General features: G+C 37.7%; 1 protein-coding gene across 2 annotated transcripts; it reads right to left on the minus strand.

Annotated features, from left to right (window-relative positions):
- Nucleotides 1-1,232: 1,232 nt before the first annotated feature.
- LOC120802319 (NEDD4 family-interacting protein 1-like) lies at nt 1,233-11,301 on the minus strand. 2 transcript variants are annotated; one of them, XM_040150003.1, is made up of 7 exons: nt 11,088-11,301; nt 8,225-8,312; nt 6,532-6,650; nt 3,970-4,057; nt 3,716-3,840; nt 3,420-3,486; nt 1,233-2,253 (listed from the first exon to the last, which is right to left on the minus strand). In XM_040150003.1, exons 1-7 carry the CDS (start codon nt 11,115-11,117, stop codon nt 2,150-2,152), a joined length of 621 nt encoding a protein of 206 aa, XP_040005937.1. In that variant the 5' UTR covers nt 11,118-11,301; the 3' UTR covers nt 1,233-2,149. The 2 variants fall into 2 exon arrangements, with proteins under 2 accessions (XP_040005937.1, XP_040005936.1); XM_040150002.1 differs by having other exon boundaries at nt 6,520-6,650.
- Nucleotides 11,302-13,092: the final 1,791 nt, after the last annotated feature.

Below are 13,092 nucleotides of genomic sequence, written 5' to 3' on the forward strand. Positions count from 1 at the left end.
GCAAAATCAATAGTTCATAAAGAAGAGAAACACTAGCTTAAAATGTCAACCAATATTGAGAAGTTGCTTTAGAGTATGTAGTAAACTTGTCAGATTTAGAGTTTCCTTTCATGAAATCTCAATCTAAAAACTTTTTTTTTTTTTAATATGGACCTCAAGGCAGAAGTTTTTAAAAATAATATTCCCTGTATACAGCAAAGTACCTACCAGAAGGCTTAACACACCTTTAGACTTAAACTGAATGAAAATCTGGTTTTCTTGACTTCTCTCATCTGCTCTTGGGAACAGATCGTATTCCGAAATTGTAAAATAATCCTTTTAATGAACTGAGAGTGACACTGTACCCCAGTGACCTGTGAAAGATGGACTGAATGGAGCCAATGTCATGTCAACTGAGCACCACTAGGGGCCAATATCCAGCTATACGATCAGGTGGGGAGGAATTCGAGATGATGTGACACTCTGTGACAGTAAAAGTTTCTAGTGAAACCAAAGACTGTTTTAGTAGGTGTGACATGTCTTCCAGGTGGGGTGACCTTTACTTCCGGTTCCAAATGCAAGGAAAAACACTGCTGACATGTATAATTAGCCAGCCCCAGTAAATCATCTCGATTCTTGCACACACACACACACACACACGCGTCTAGTGAGTGCTAAAATTAGCCCGACTAAAAGTACGTCTCATGTCAGTAACTGAGCACGGCAGTCAGCGAGGCTTCCTCTCTCTGCAGCTGATTTTAACCTTTCAAAACTCTCCTATTTAGACATTTTAGAAGTAAAATCACTCTGGAACTACTGGACTGAAATGTTTGTACGTAAATGAATATGTTAAATCTTCAACTGTCAGTCTATACGATAGAAGTGGTATCATACAACTTGAATAAGTAGCAGAACTAAAAATAGATGTGGTGTCAGGTGATATTTTCACAGGAACCATACTACTTTTTGATAAATAGCTCAGTACCAAAATGTTAATTTTAGATTTAAATTGCAAACATTTTCCAAGCGAGATACTTAAAATTCTTGCAATAAAAATAATCATTCCACTTACAATAGAATGAAGGCAAACATAAAAACAATTACTCTTCAACATTTCATTGTTATGTTAAAAAAAAAAAAAAAAAAGTCTCTGCTCTGAATTAATATATTCCTTGTTCTTTGTAGGGCAGGGTTTCCAAATACCATCAATTTTTTCCCCTCACTGGAAACCAATGGGATGCCAGTGACTAAGATAGGGCATTGGAATCATTTATTTGACCAAAACCGTCCGATTGCACATGTGAACAGACTAGTGACAGACTTATCAGCTTATTCCATCCCCATCACTGTGCCCTTGAGAAAGGCAGTGACCCTCAGCCTACTCCAGAAGCTCGGCTCCTGGCTACCCTGGACATCACTGCACCTTTAATCCTCTGCTGAAATACATGTATGTTAAATAATGAAAGAACATTTCTGATTACAGTGAGTTCATAGACAAATCTTAAATACACAAGGAAAGATGCATTGGGGAATGACGGGGCCCCTGATCTTCTATACAAGTGGTCCTCAACCATTTTAGCCCCTGAATCCAAAACAAGCCAATGTTTTTCCCTTTTCAGCCTTGTATTACCTGAATTATATACAATTCCACAAGGAACAAACGGTATTGGTCAGAAAATTTAAAAACACATTAATTTGATACTTGAAATATATTATTTCACATAGTGTAAATCAACCCATAACCCAAAAATTACCCACTGGTCCCTGGGCTGAGAACCACCGTTTTCTAAACATGTGACTTCATCAGGTTGAAGACCTGTGGAAAAAAAATAATACAAACAAGCCTGCCCCCTGGTGGCTAATCAGGAGCACAGTGCATGCTGCTGCTACCAACAGATAGTAAAATAGTAAATAAGGCATTAATTTATACATCACACACTTCGTAATTGCAAATAGCACTTGACAGTTCACCACTAACAATTGAAGGGTTTTACAGATTTCTCAGCGTTGACTATTTTACAACAAAAAGGGACAACAGATGTATTGCCCAAATCATGTCAAGCAGAGGAAAAAAAAAAGTTCCATTCTCCTGTTTTGGTTGAAAAAGCCAGAGAGTGTGCCTCAGTGAAAGAGAGAAAAAGATAGATGGTGAGACAGAGGGTTTACGGGCTCAGTAGATGAAGAGGACTCGGGTGCGGGGCAGAGTGGAGAAGGTGTCAGCCATCTTGCGGATTCTGGCGTAGTTGATGAATCCTCGTATGAAGAGCAAAAAGCCTGAAAAGGAAAAATGGGTCTATGAGATTGACAGTACTAACTAGTATTACAGTACTAGTATTACAGGCAATACACACACATACACACACACAGTGACAGTAGCGACAAATGTGGCCACTGCTCTGACTGGGTTTTTAGTTGACCAATATAAACCCTGATAAAACAAATAACAAAAACCGAAAGATATATCTGCATTTACCAATGGAAGCTCAAGATTAAGGTACTGACTACTACATGCAGGTGTTTTGAACTGCTCAGACTAAATTACAGGGTGAACAGAGTTTCATCTGGGTGATATGAAATGAACTTTAACATAACTCATTGAACTTAATGGCAACATGTGAGTGAATGAGTAATAACAAGGACACACTTTACAGAGATACAAAAAAGTCTGAGGTTAGCAAAGACCGTCATTCCATACTGTGTTTTGGTCAAGATCAGTGGGACAAAATTACTTTAAAGAATTGCGAAGTAGGAGTAGTTATTTTGGGAGTTTTTTGACCTGTTTGCACTTTATAAATTTGATAAGACAGACATGTTAAAAAAAAAAAAAAAAAAAAACACAGTTGTAGATACAGCAGATACAGAGCAACATTAGCATTTATGTTTCTGTCTACCTAACATAACCTTTCCGCTCTCTTTGGTTTCCACTAGCTCCTGAAGGAAATATCCGGCTCTTTAGCTGCAAAATGCTCCACTATGTTCAAAAGCTATGTTCAAAGCTAACTTGTATGTCTGCTGTCCACCAAGTAGATAGTATACAGTGGGTTTATCAGAAACAGCTGCCTGCTACAGCCAAAAGTGGCTGTATGAGAATGGTGAGACTGAATCAAAAGAGTAAAGTTATGGAACATGAAACCAAAACAATGATCTGAAAGACGCTATACAGCTGAAGTTGAATAAATACTTTTGAAATCAGATTCGCCTCCATGTGCTGTGGTCAAGAGTTGAAGAAATATAATAATCATTATCATCATCATCATCTCTATTCTGTTTTTATATTTTTATCTATCTATCTATCTATCTATCTATCTATCTATCTATCTATCTAGAGAGACAATAAATGATGCCTCAACACTGGTACAATGGAGCTTCAGAGAGCAGAAATGTGTAACAAGCAAATCAAAACCTTTTGATTCATTTAAGTGCAGCGGTTGGCTACTTACCCAACACCAGAAACACCCACCACAACCAGTACTGTCCATCAAAGTAACCAGGGAAGTATGTGGAGAACTAGAGACCCAACAATACAACAGAAATGACTGGTTAGAATAAATATGGCCAGCGCTGGTTTCACTCAAATGGTCCCTGCATTTTAAAAGTGAATGAAGAAAAAGCGCACTACAGAAACAACTTTAAAATACTAGAGTGGTGTTTGGGGCTTCTGAGTTGTTTTTGCATACCTAAAACCATATTTTATGTGTTTGTATGTTCGCTGTGTAACGTCCGTGTGGGCTCATACCCGGACTATGAGGATCCATTTGATGAGGGAGAGGCCAAAGCCTGAGATGGCCCCGTAGCGACCGGCTGCGGAGGTGGTCAGACAGAAAGACAGGAAGAAACCGATCCAGTTGAAGAGGAATGCCACTGGAAGGAAAAGGGAATGCTAAGAATGTCTTTCCGGCACAAATCTATGTAGAGAAGAGCTAAAGATAAAAAAAATAATAATAATGTGTAATAAGAGAAAAACAGAGACGAATAGATTGGGTGACTAACTGAAAAAAGTGAGCATGAAGATGCCATCATTTCCTATCCTCAGCTGATCAGCATCTTCAAAATCGTCCCTGGTCACAAAGTCTTCATCCTGCGATAGAATAAGCAACAGAAGGGCAAAACAAAAATTAAGCTATTAAAGCACTCAAACAGTCTTTCCACAGCACAGCCAGGCAGTAGCAGAGCTTTCCGGGGCTTTAATTTATTTATTTAAAACTTTCTACAGATCAATCAAATCAATCTATTTGATAAAGTTTGTCTTATTTTAACCAATTCACAATGATGTATTTCAAATTGTACAAATACAACACAGTGACTAAGATCAAAGTGTGATTTGATTAAGCACAGGTAAGCCACTGCTAGTGGAAACCAAGCTTTGCTGACAAAGGAGGGTAGATACAACACACAAAAAAAAAAAAAAAACAACCAACAGACCAATGGAAACATCACAACACAGCAAGCCCATTTAATGACTATCTGGAATCAGTCAAATTCACTGGGAGAACCAGTGGATCTCATTTTACTATCAGCTAAGCACTAGCTAGCACTCTAAATACACAAACATAAAAGAAAGGTGAGGCACTGAATACATAAACACTGTAGGAACATCTGTCTTCACACAGCAAACCAGGACCAAATACACTTTCTCTCATCATACACTCTCCTCCGACTCCTCCCAGTTACCTCCAGTGAACTGCGAATTACATCGTCAAAAGTCTCCAGGCGTTCCCTGTGCTGAGGCTGCTGCTGAGCGCGAGGCAGTGTGTGGCAGAGAAACACAACACCAGCAATCAAACAGGGCTGCCCCACATGCAGTAAGGCGCAATGCATCACAGTGACCACTAGGGGTCAGAGATTAGCTGTCATTTTTCAGAAGATAAGAAATTCTTGTTTCACTGTCAACTTAAACAGAAACAGCAGCTTTCAAGATAAGTCTGCGGCCAAGTATGTATGAATTTCTGCTGCTGAGAAATAGATGGCTTTTGTGTATGCGCTCCTTCTGAGAGGCCTGCACAAAGGAGGTTAGAAATTACTGGCACGCTGTACAGGATGAGGTGTGGTTTGCCTTTTGAAAATAAAAACGACAACTACAACGTTAGTAGAAACAAAAGAGTTCTCAAATATAGATGTTAATAAAAGAACACAAATGTTTCTCTAAACAAATGTGTCATCAAAGATTTGTGTTAAAGTATAATAATAAACATAAACTAATGTAATTTTTAGAAGAAGATATCAGTAAAGAAGGCTCTTTAGTAACGTAGTTGCAGCCATGGGAAACTAAAACGTGAACACCCATAGCTGATAGAAAGATAATTCCCAAGGCTGCATTTCACAACAATTTGTAGTGTGCCTATCCAACATTTCTAAATTTTACACTGGCAAGTATCCATAACGCCATCCTCAAGTAGAGACTGTATAATGTGATGTGGTGGCAAAGCTTGAACTAGCAGTAAAACCAGCTAGCCAGACAAAACATAATCAGAGTACGGCTGGAAATATTAGCTTATGTGGCTAACTTTAGCTACATCACAGGTTCAATACCTTTTTAAAATATGTTATCAGCACTTCAGCATTTTTTTCCCAGGGTTTTTTAATGCCACATAGAACACAATTTTATATCTTTTTCATGTTCATACTGGTCAAAGCATGACGGAAAACCAGTAGGGACAATAAGGCCTACAATTATTTATTACAGACATGAATTTATTGACATTTATATCCCATTTTTGCCAGTACTTTCCTTGCTTGCTACAGGTTTGATGGCATTGACTAAAACTCTAAAAAAAAAAAAAGGATTAAAAAGCCTCCTGCACACACAATCAACTTTTGCACCAGTCTCACTTGTAGTTTAGAGGTGTTCAACATCTCACTAATGTTACTGTGTAACAGACCAGTGAAAATATTCAAGACCTTTGTGAATGAAATTTAATACTTAATAACGGCTATGGTCTTTTTTTTTTGAGATAACTGAGTTCAATGATTTTTAAGATTCTTCAGAACCCCAAAGATACCTTATTTTATTCTGAAGCTTCCTCCACCTTTCAATTCTTGCACCAATATTTAGTCACATTTTGGGGGAAACAAATCAAAGTGCATTGTGCACACAGGGTAGTTCAGGGGGCCTTGAAGAATGAAACATGCAAAAAAAAAAAAAAAAGGCTGAATTGCTCATGATGTGAAAAAAAAACAGTAAAATATTATAAAATGCTCTTGAATGTGAGTGATAAAACATGTTTTTTCTCCATTTTTGATAATCTGCAGATGTTCACTCAAGTAACAAAGGCTGGCAGCAGTTCATACAGGAAAGACAAAGATATCAGATCAGGTAAGTGAAGTACACGGCAAACACAAAATGAAATAAACTATGTGGTGGGGCGCTAAGCACTTCCTGTCTTGTAGACAACACAAGAAGTCTTTGAGCAACAGTTGCAGTGTGTGTGTGTGTGTGTGTGTGTGTGTGTGTGTGTGTGTGTGTGTGTGTGTGTGTGTGTGTATACAAAAATTTAAAAAAAAAAAAAAAAAAAAAAAAAAAAAAGAGAGAGAGACGCTCACTCTTCCGGTTACCAGGGGAACAGTAGTTTCAGCTTTGGTTCTTTCTGCTTCATCATAGGAAGGTAATGTCGTTGCTACGTTGTATGATGGAGGCTTGGGGAAAACACCATCTTCCTTGTAGTCAAAGTAGGCTGAAGAAGAAATAGCACAGTTAGAAACAAAAAGGTAGCAGTTTTACTAATGCAAAGGCAGATAGCCGCCTAGTAACTACATTACATATTTACACTCAGTGGCCACTTTATAGAGTAGACGTGCCTGATCTAATGCAATCCAATACAAATGTGCCATAAAGTATACTTTCATGATGCCTATGTTAAGGCCTTTTTTTTTTTTTTTTTTTACACTGTCATATATGTATTAAAAAATTATTAATTAATTAAAAATGTCAAATTATATGTTTTAGCATTGAGGTCATAGTTAGTGGTAGTAGTGATTTTCTGTCCTCTCCTGTATGTAAATTGGGATTAGAAACACCTCTCAATATAACGTAGTCCAGTACATCACCAGCTTTAACTATGAACTCAATCATAACCATAACAGAATTTACACAATTTTGACAATGTTAAAACTGAAAATTATAAACCTATATTATAAAAAAGGTAGAATTTATGGCAGAGCTGTTGTATTAAATTGCAATAGACTGTACAGGTGTCCCTAATAAAGTACCCACTGAGTGTATTTTCAATGGCAAAACCAAAGCCACTATTTAACATGCGATCTCATGTATTCACATACAGTAAGCCTTTGAAGTGTTTGGTCATTGAAAAAAAGCTCTGGAAATGGAAACTATGAATTAGAATTTCCTACTTCTCACCACTGAAGACAAACTCAGACTTTATGAGATTACAAAAAAGTACTGTTTATGCAAATTTATGAGGACATCGCTCTCTATTGCATTAGATTTTGCTCACCGACCAAATGTTTGACAAGCCCTACAGTGTTAATGCAACTTAGAACTCACCATTATTTTCATTATCAATTAATCTGCCAATTATTTTCTTGTTTAATCATTTTGGCTATACAATGTCAGAAAACTGTGAAAAATGCCTGTTGCAGTGTCCCAGAGTCTAAGGTGATGTCTTAACATGGTTTCTTTTGTCTGACCAACAGTCCAAAACCCAAAGATAAATGGTTTTCCTCTCGGATAAGATAAAGAAAAGCATTCAATTCTCACATTTGAGAAGCTGCAACCAGAGAAAGTTTGCTTTTTTGGCTTCAAAAAGGACTTAAATGATTATTTGGTCAACAGAATAGTGTGGAATAATTTCCGGTCAATCAACTAATCGATAAATTGAGTAACCGTTGATGTTCTGTAAGGTGATTAAACATGTATGAGTCAACAATTATATCAAACTTAAGATAATGCCTTCCAAAACAATCTGCTCTTCTTAAAAGTGTAAGTTCTGTGTGTTATTTCATCCACTCTATCATCTCTTGATAATGGCCAGAGTAATCAAAACAATTATGAGGTCCAACTCATCCATACTGAGTGCACATTAACAAAGCCATTATTGCTTTAATAAATGTTGCATTTACTAAGATATTTATTTATCCTTGTGGAACTGCAAACTGTACACTACAGTTAAAGTAATCATGTTTCCTCAGGTTGTCTCCATGCAGCAAGACACAAATAAAATTCCCCCATGTGGCAGCACTGCATATGACCTCAGCACCGGAGAAACCTCTGGATGAGTCATGGTCTTACCAGCATTGTCCACTGTGATGCTGTTGTAGGGGGGTGGAGCGTCAGTTGCTACCTGTGGTCTCTCTTCTGGGTCCTCCTCGTTGGGCAGCTGTGGGAGGTCAGAAAACCACTTCCTGGTTGATTTAAGGCTACTAGCATACTTGTCAGCACTGGACATTTTCCTTTTGGATTATATTCTTTTAGATAAAGAAGCTTCACACCGCCTATCTAGAGTTAAATGGTTATTGCAACAACCTAAAGGAACTGACACATGAAGCATCAATTGATCAGAGAAGAGGAATGGAAACTGGGCACAGGTCAAAAAAGTTTTTCGATCATATATGAACATTACAAATAAGAAATGAGCACCTACTATAGCAAGTTTCTCTTTCTGTCATTAAAAGCAGGAAATCACGTTACCAGCCCAATTGATTACAAGATCAGAGCCTTGTCGGTCACCTCAGACACTGAACAAGATAGACTCAGCTGTTCCTCACTCCTGATTCAGCTTAACAAGAATTTTAAAACAAATTCACTTTTGATCAATTAACACTACTGTCAGTATCCAGGAAAGGCCAGTACCAACGGGTTTAGAAGGGTTTAAACTACAAATAAACAATACCTTTATTTTCCCTTTGGTTTGGGTAACACTTTGTTTTAAAAAGGTCCTATAGTTTCCTATAGAGTCCTAGAAAGGAACTGATATCCAGCAGTAAACTCATAGAATTACATTACAGGGAAAACAGGGACAGTGGTGACTGGCAACTGGTACACTTGTAAGTAATTAATTCCAATTAATTAGCTCCAATTACTTGCTAGTGTAACCTAGTGAGTCATTTCCACAATCAGATAAGCTTAGCATGAAAAAATGTTATATTTGTCTAGAGGCATGCTTCAACATCCTTTCTATGGAGGATTATTAATATCTTCCATTCCAATAATAAAAGAACAATGAATGAATATTTACTTTGCTTAAAATAAATAACCTTCCTCTGGAAAATAACAACTGTGTATAAACACAACTCAAGTAAACGGTTCTTCGAGAAGCATTAAATAAAATAGTACTTTGCAGAAACCATGACTGGAAATTGTCAAGGAGATTCATTCCGTAGAATAAAGCACTAAACTGCCAGTTTGCACAAACCCCTCCTGAAGCCATTTTAGGCTTGAGGGATTCCCAGGAACCTCTCTGTCAGAAAGTGAGACTGTGTTATTTACGTGCTGCTGATCAGGTTTTTAGAGAGTGAATGGTCAGAGTACAGCTAACACAGTGAGAGACTCAGAGTGACGCAAGAATTGTATCAGAAGTAACCCCAAAAACAAGTAATAGAAAAATACAGCTTTCCTTCCTTGGATACCCGCTGCCAAAACTGCAAACCACATTTCTAGTCATGCACAGAACATAGCCGGCTTTGTACCAGAGTAGTCTCTAATGCGTCTGCACATTAATTATTACTGCAATCAACCACATGAGCAGATTTATAATAAGGAGTGTCCATAAGCAGGTCAGCTGGCAGATTTGGCAGTTAAGCTAGATGACCTGCGAATACACCCACTGCTGTATGTCATGTGCTATCCAAACAGTAATGTTTACCAGCAGTGGAAAGCAACTAACTACATCTATTCAAGTGCTGTACTTAAGGACAATTTTGAGATACTCGCGCTTTCCTATTTCCATTTGATGCTACTTTATACTTCTACTCTTCTATTAAATTTCAAAGCGAAATATTTCACTTTTTGCTCCACAACATTTAGTGACAGCTCTAGATACTAGTCACTTTATTATGATTTTACATACAAAACATATGACCACGCTTGCATTTGTTCTTTGAAAAAAATCTCATCAAGTCATTTTAGTCCCCATGTTTTCTCGGTACGTTACTGAAAAAAAAAAAAAAAATCTACCAGTTCAGGGAAAACAGTCCAGCCTGTATTCAGGGCAAATCAAACTGTTTCAAGAAGTTTCTGAAATCAGGTTTCATTTCTCTTAATTGTGCTTGTGCAGCGACTGGCTTCATGCTTCTTGTTGCAGACTGGTTCAATAAAATGAACAACAAAAAAAAAAAAACAGGCTGGCGAAATGGCCACTTACAGCCTGAATTATTTTTATAACACTGGGGCTTTGCACTGTTAAAGACTGACCTGCCCAACAGAACATAAAGTGGTTAAAACAACGACCAGGCACAGACAGTAAAATGCTACTTACACATTAATGTACCAGTAACTTTACTCCAGTAACGTAATCAACTTGTAACAGACTGAAGAGACGGCATTCTACAATACTTTAACTTTTTAAACTGTAAGTAAATTATTCACTGAAAATACTTCTGTATTTAAGTAAGATTTTGAACGCAGGACTTTTACTTGTGACAGCGTATTTTTACACTGAATTCTGATTTTCCCTAAGTAGTGGAAAGTGACGTTAGCATACACAAACGGTCATCGTTAAACTCAGTTTAGTTTGCTGGCAACCTTTCCTGACACAATTCAACACTTGCTAAGTACTCAGAAACAAGCTGAAAACGCCCGAACAGACAATCGAGTGGACATTCGCGTATAAATCTACCGCTTAGTACTCAAAGAACCGAAACGCTAGCTGGAACGGAAACGTTGGCGTCAGCGCAGCTAGCATGCTAACAGCTGCCGATGAAAACGACGCTCGTGGCAACAAAATTGACCCAATCGGCCGCCATGAATAGAAAAACCGCCGTGTTCAGGTGTTGTGACACCGACCTAACGCCGCACACCTAGTGCGACTGTGTGGATTCTTTAATCGGCTTTACGGCGTTAAACGACGTTAACGTGTTGCGTTAAAAAAAAAAAAAAAAAAAAAAAAGCTTAACGTGTCGGTTTGCTACTGACCGACGGCCCGAGTTTGTCGTACCTGCTGATATCTGGCGCTCGGTTCGTCCATTCCGGCTTGAGCGACTCGCGGTCAACGGCAGGAGAAACAAGCCGCCAAGACACCCGACGAAAGCGAAATTATATAACAGCACAAACTATAAACTCTCTCCTCGCAACAATGAACAGCTGTTCCTCCCTCGACTGCTCACAGTACTGTCAAGCCACACTATTAGTCGGCGTATAAAACACAAGGCTTCCTGTTAGCCTTTTTAAAACAAAGTCCATATTGAAGACCGGTGCATAACAAAGCCAAAAACGCAGTCACTTCCTTACCTTGCTGCAGAAAATGTTATACAATAGAAATGTATATTAGCATTAAAAAGTTATATATATATATATATATATATATATATATATATATATATATATATATATATATATATATATATATATATATATATTTGTTTTAAAACTGCAGTGACTGATCTGGTGAGATAAATTTAGCAAAACCCAGTTTACCCATTTTATCCTGTTTCATGGAATCCAAAGATTCATTTTGATGCTCCGACATCCTATTATCTTATTAATTGAGTTTTCAGGTATGTAATTCGTGATACATTTTATTAAAGTAGATCCTTAGTGCTGAAAGGCCAAAGAAGAAACAAGAACATATTATGTTTGTAGACACTGCGTTTTCCCCCCTAGGCCCTTGGCATTATCCAGTGATAGGTTGCAGTTTATCTGAATGTTTAGATTTTATGTAAGGTCTGTGACAATTATCAATAATCTGCATAGAAGATAAGAGCTTTTTTTTATTTGGCTAAGAGTCTTCAATCTTCAAATCCTTTCTTCTCAACTTCAGTGTTTCTTTAGATACTTCTCTCAGCTTTTGTTAGGCAGAGTGGTGCTACAACCAAAACATATTTGGCTCCCCAACGAAAAGCTGAAGTTTTCCCCTTAACAGTTGGCACCAAAACGTTTGCAGAATTTTTCGCAAATCTACTGCAGGTAACAATGTAAACGACACACTCGTGCAACTCCCTGTAAAGAGGAACTTGTAACAATAAATATAATCAGTGATTCTAAAACGCTAAGAGTCAACAATAGCGACAATATCTTCGTTCAGCCATAAATGGAGCAGGCCACTGTTTAATGAGTGTGGATAAGCCACCAATTACAGTTTCATAGTGCAATGTAAAGCATACTGCACATTCACATATATGAGAGTCGACATGATTTGATGATTAATTGATAAGTCAATTGACAGAAAAATAATCGACATATATTTTGATAATCGAATATTCGTGTTAGTCACAGCAAATGGCTCCTCAAACGTGAGGAGTTTTTCTCTGTTTTATATCACAGTAAACTGAACATCGTTGGGTTTTGGACTCTTGGTCGGACAAAAAGAGACGTTTGAAGACGTCGCCTTGGTTTGTGGGAAATTTTGAATGCAATGCTTTTATAGACAAATAATAATGAAAATAACTGTCAGTTGCAGCCCTAATATGAGCCTTTTTTTTTATTGTTAAATAAGTTTTACAGTAAAATAAACTGCTGTTAGCACTCACCAGCTAAAGGGGAGAATTACATATGCCCTCAGATTAAACCCTAAAAGAACATTTTTTATGAATCAGTTTTATTCTTAAAGATTTTATTCAGTCGTTTCTTTCTCATTAAGAACATGATCACTTTTGTTATTTAAAAAAAAAAAGGGACATTTCCGATGCCTTTATGTTGAAACCAAAACCGATCAGTTTCCGCTCTATTCTCGTCAATTTGTCGCGGCTCCTGTTCGCCAAGCGATTGACGTCATTGGCCAAAACAAACCCTCCACCGCCGGAGACGAGGTGCGACCACCACGGCCACAGTACGAATGTTACACACAGCACCAGCCGGGAAAGGTACAATAACACTGACTCAATCTTAGCTGTCACCCAGAGATGATGTAACGCATTTTGTCCCATTCGCTTTAAATGCTGGGACAAATTACGAAAAAAAAAACAACAAAAAAAACAAAAGAAGTTTCTGTGAACTCCAGCATG

This window comes from Xiphias gladius, chromosome 17, assembly GCF_016859285.1.
Source record: "Xiphias gladius isolate SHS-SW01 ecotype Sanya breed wild chromosome 17, ASM1685928v1, whole genome shotgun sequence".
Taxonomy (NCBI): Eukaryota; Metazoa; Chordata; class Actinopteri; order Istiophoriformes; family Xiphiidae; genus Xiphias; species Xiphias gladius.

What these genes read in the sequence shown, in the direction of transcription:
- LOC120802319 (XM_040150002.1), bottom strand. Translation starts at nt 11,117, where the DNA reads ATGGACGAACCGAGCGCCAGATATCAGCAG. An exon ending in CGAGCGCCAGATATCAGCAG is followed by an intron (nt 8,313 to 11,087) that starts GTACGACAAACT and finishes GACCTCCCACAG; the next exon opens with CTGCCCAACGAGGAGGACCC. An exon ending in CATCACAGTGGACAATGCTG is followed by an intron (nt 6,651 to 8,224) that starts GTAAGACCATGA and finishes TTTCTTCTTCAG; the next exon opens with CCTACTTTGACTACAAGGAA.